The sequence below is a fragment of the Triticum dicoccoides genome, unplaced genomic scaffold, assembly GCF_002162155.2.
Source record: "Triticum dicoccoides isolate Atlit2015 ecotype Zavitan unplaced genomic scaffold, WEW_v2.0 scaffold204105, whole genome shotgun sequence".
In the NCBI taxonomy this organism is placed as follows: domain Eukaryota; kingdom Viridiplantae; phylum Streptophyta; class Magnoliopsida; order Poales; family Poaceae; genus Triticum; species Triticum dicoccoides.
The window spans coordinates 1,235-5,673 of NW_021235522.1; the positions used below are offsets into that span (position 1 = coordinate 1,235).

The window sequence follows — 4,439 nt, forward strand, 5'->3', positions numbered from 1 at the left end:
TTTGAGTCAAAACTGGATGCTCTTCTGGCGCATCAATTTTGCCCACTTCAGCCGCTTCAAGGTTTTTTCTTTCTTTCGGGGGATCTGGTTGAATAAGGATTGAGATGAATATGCGAGCTCCATTTCATTAAGGATTGGGATGACTATGCAAGAACCGTTTCATTCCCGCATACAACAAAGAAAACCTTATGTAATAACAGAAGGCATGAACGCCTATAAATTTTAGTTCATTGGCATCTATGATACTTTCCGGAGTTAGACATCACGAGTGAAGTGGATACGTGGAAGGAAGCAATCACATGAGGATAATATGCGACGACATGTATCACGATGGAAAATCTGGTTATTTTTTACTTTATGAAGTGTATAACCTTTTAGTCCAATGTTGACTTCCTTATACTATTTCATTTAAATTTGTATGTATACCATCAGATTATGTAATATCACTACCAGAAACTGTACTTTTCCCGACGGCCAAAAACTCACAGGAAAATGCAAATTACCGTCAGGAAAATATTTCCTGTTGGTCAGCCGACAGGCAAAATCCGCCATAAAGTGACAGGGAAATTAACTAATGTCTGACGGTGAACCGACAGACGGCTATTCCTGTCAGCTACCCTCAGGAATATCTTGATTCGTCAGGTTTAGAAACAATTTTTTTGTGACAGCTAGCCGACAGGGAAACATGCTTTTTTCCTTATGTGGCCGACACTCAGGAAAAAAAAGGATAAATAATGTGCATGGTGTCATTAACAGTTCCAAAATATTTCTATAAATGATCAAATTAAACCATGATCCACATCATTCCTTTGCGCATGGCGCATGCATCCAAATTAGTAGCACATATCAATCAATGATCAGATATCTGGGTAATTGACATGTGAAAAGTTTACTTGCTCAAAGGCAACAACATAATAGTTATACACATACATGCCAACCAGACTCTAAATTTTCATCCATCACCTACATACATATCAGTTGATAAGTTTCTAAGTCATCTAGTCTGCCACCGATGTTATCATCATCAATGCTGCATATAGTGTAGCCATTCGTGACGTGGTTGTCCATCGCACATCGTCCAAGCTAACATGGGATAACTAGGTATTCCCCCTGCAAAGTCATTTACAACATTAATGAGAACCACTATTGAAAAAATCAAGGGATGTTGGGCAACATATCAGGTACATACTAAATCCATAGATGTTAAGTTGTAGTGTGCATACTATGGTGCATACCTACAGCATTGCTGCTATCATTACTTTTAGCATTAAAAAATTTATGTTTTAAGGTGCTTAAGAACACACTCTGTTCCACTTGTTGATAATTTAAATACCATGACACTTCATTAAGAAAACCGATTGGGAGAAAACCCATTGGGCTAATCAAGAAATAGAAAAGAAAAAGGAATGTCCACTTAGTATTTTCTTTGTAAATCTGAGATATGGAATATGGCAGTACTGTAATCATTGGATGTTACACTACATTTTAGTGCTTTTACAAAAAAATGAATAGGAGTAATTAACACTAAAAATGGACTAGAACCTTCAAGTTGGATGTTGCGCGCCCATTAGGAGGCATTCTTAAAGAGGTATTGGCCCTCTCTATACTCCCTCACCGTAAATAAGTAATGCATAAACAAATAATGGGAGAGGTACTACCAAAGTTTGAGAGGTACCTGAGATAGGTTTTGCTTTGCATTTCACTTCTGCTTTAGATGTTGCAACTCCTTTGTCCATCCATTTTGACCACAGAACTTCGCCCATTAGGAGGCATCTACATGTTGTTTCACTATTGGTACAAGAAAGTTTGCTTGACCATTAGTCCATGATGCCTTACCCTTTTTCCTCTAAAATAAACAACAAAGAATTGTGGGCATACTTCATATACACATTCTCATGAACCATCTATCGGGTAGTGTAATCAATAACTTGAAGACATAGACAAGTAAGAGAAAAAATGTAACACACATCACTTCCCTTGGAGATATTATTTTCGGTTTTTAGTGCTAATCTACACCAATAATAACCTATGAAGTAGTCAATGTGCTGAGTTCGAGAAACAGAATCGGCCCATGTTCTTTTGAAACAAGCAAATGGCAGGAAGTTAAATTTCAATTTATTTTTGGAGGGCACAAGAATCTAAAGATGAGAAGTGCCTCTTTTATTTCTGACAACGCATACAATGTCACATATTCATTGATTCAGTAGGAGGAAAAATAGCAAAAGCATGCAAGCCACAGGTTGTAGTGTGTGCCTGGGTCAATTATGAGACACTAGCAAGCCAATATAAACACACACCATTGAGATTTGTATGCGACAAATGAGTTCAGGAAGCATGTACCTATATTCAGGTTTCTCCATGGCTATGGAGAAGCTGTAAAGCAAAGAAGAGGAGGAGGAGACAGCCAGGCCAGGAGTTCCGAGCAAACGAGAGAGCTTCTTAAATCTCTGAGATTTCCTGCAATCACATAGCTAGTAACCATAAAAATTACATGGACAAGAACCTTTTCAGTTTTTCAATGACATCAACAAATGAGAGTGCTTATGTACCGATACAACAAGCAATTCATCAACTGAGAAATGACATCAGCTAATAATTAGGTAACAACCAACACATCAAGACAAGCATGTATATTCGCCCAGGTGAAGAGGTACCTGATATAGGTTTTGCCTTACACTTCACTACAGCTATGGTATATGGCTTCCTCCCTTCCGTGCAAAGATTTTTGAATGTGTAACGCAATAGCTACAACAGGCTGGCACCATTATGCAAACCGTTACTTACAACTCAAAAACAAAAGATGAGCAACTTGGTTCTTAAACTGAATGCTTACCAAAAAATGAATTGTCTAAGGAGGCAATATCTAGAAACTGTATATCTGCATATCCTAAATTCACAACTAGAAAGGATAAAAACTAAATGGACATGAACCTTTCTAGTTTTTCAATGAGACTGCTAATAGCACACCTAACAGTACCTCCTAAACTTTAAGCTAGCATAGAGAACAAAGCCATCTATTGCAAAACGAAAACTGAATAAATTGGCATACTGTACAAAGAAAAAAAATAGCCAGTTGGATCTAGATTCTAAACAAATTATAAGCAAGTGGAATCAAGAAACAAATATCATGTATTCTTCAGTTTTGACAACCAAAGTCAAGTCTTACCACAACAAATGGAGCAGTTAGTCTGAGGAAAAGGGGAGGATGATTCAGTTGCGACAAGAGGAGAACAGAGCAGCAGCCGCTCTGCACATAGACAGAAAATGTTTGGTTATCTTGATGCGAGAAACAAAGAGGGTTTCTTGAAAAAAAAAAGAGGATTGACAAAAGATAGAGAGCAAACAGAGAAAAGAAAGAAACAACAGGCATAGGGGAGGAGCAGAGTTACCGTGACGAGGCGAGGCGATGTACTTAGGTTGGGGCGGTGATGGGGATAGGGGAAGGGAGACCGGCGGTGGTTGTGGGGTGGCGGAGGTGGAGACCAGCGGTGGTCGTGGGGTGGCGGAGCTGGAGACCAGCGGTGAAGGTGGGGCGGCGGAGGCGGTCCAGGTGAGGTGGGGGCGCCGATGGGAACAGGAGAATGGAGAAGGGCGGTGATAGTGGGGCGGCGGCGGTGGCGGCGGTGAAGATGGGGGTCAGGTGGCGGAGACCAGGCCATGGAGGTGGGGTGAGACGGCGGCGGCGGTGATTAGACGTGCGATGCGATCTGGGAGGTGGCCGCTAGGTTGAGACGACGATTGGGGAATTTCTCGATAGGGTTTTGTTTTGTGTATGGTTCCTCTGTTTTCCCCGTGGGCCACCACGCACAGAAAAAAAGAATCGCCTCGAACCTTCCCGTCTATTGCCACGCGGGAGATAAAAAATTTCACGCGCGCAAGCAATTGTTTCGGCGCGAACATGGGCTTGGGCTGGTCTAAATATTTTTCTGTGCGGCCCAACTCACAGGACAACGTATTTTCCTGTGAGTTACGTCCAACCCTACAGCAAAATGTCCAATTTTCCTTGTGTCTTAGTTATGCCCGTCAGGAAAATACATTTTCCTGTGAGCCTCTTCGGGCCTCACGGGGAAAAGAGTGGTTTCTGGTAGTGACTCAATCCAACAATTTATTCTCTTTTCGACAGTTCATAATCTTCTCACGCTACTTAGTAAAACAGAGCAACAGAAAGTAAACATGAGCAACCAACAAATTAAGTTAAAATTTAGCCAACAATGGGCTCATACATGGGCGTGGCGTGCCGCCGCGCCTTCCGTCTGCAAGTATTTAATTAGGCGGTGCAGGACGTGTGCATGAATTTTGAGGCCCTGCTCCTCTCTCTCTCTCTCTCTCTCTCTGTAAGCACATTTCTGCTGCTTAAATACTGGCATTTTACGGAGTAATTTTCAGTTGAAACGTTGTGATTGGTTTAGGATTAAGTGAAGGGCCCCAAAATCAGGGAG

At 41.3% G+C, this 4,439-nt stretch overlaps 1 protein-coding gene across 6 annotated transcripts; it reads right to left on the bottom strand.

The window, feature by feature from the left end:
* Positions 1 to 784: 784 nt before the first annotated feature.
* Positions 785 to 3,730, bottom strand: LOC119345082. Of its 6 annotated transcripts, none has more exons than XR_005166906.1 (6): positions 3,390 to 3,730; positions 3,167 to 3,247; positions 2,655 to 2,755; positions 2,341 to 2,457; positions 1,676 to 1,788; positions 785 to 1,110 (listed from the first exon to the last, which is right to left on the bottom strand). XR_005166906.1 is itself a non-coding variant. In XM_037615309.1 (5 exons), exons 1-5 carry the CDS (start codon positions 3,657 to 3,659, stop codon positions 1,025 to 1,027), a joined length of 681 nt encoding a protein of 226 aa, XP_037471206.1. In that variant the 5' UTR covers positions 3,660 to 3,730; the 3' UTR covers positions 785 to 1,024. The 6 variants fall into 6 exon arrangements, 1 of the variants encoding a protein (XP_037471206.1); XR_005166907.1 differs by having other exon boundaries at positions 1,676 to 1,846; XR_005166908.1 differs by having other exon boundaries at positions 2,341 to 2,471.
* Positions 3,731 to 4,439: the final 709 nt, after the last annotated feature.

What these genes read in the sequence shown, in the direction of transcription:
- LOC119345082 (XM_037615309.1), bottom strand. Translation starts at nt 3,659, where the DNA reads ATGGCCTGGTCTCCGCCACCTGACCCCCATCTTCACCGCCGCCACCGC. An exon ending in CATCGCCTCGCCTCGTCACG is followed by an intron (nt 3,248 to 3,389) that starts GTAACTCTGCTC and finishes GTCTATGTGCAG; the next exon opens with AGCGGCTGCTGCTCTGTTCT. An exon ending in CAAAGCAAAACCTATCTCAG is followed by an intron (nt 1,111 to 1,675) that starts GTACCTCTCAAA and finishes ATGACTTTGCAG; the next exon opens with GGGGAATACCTAGTTATCCC.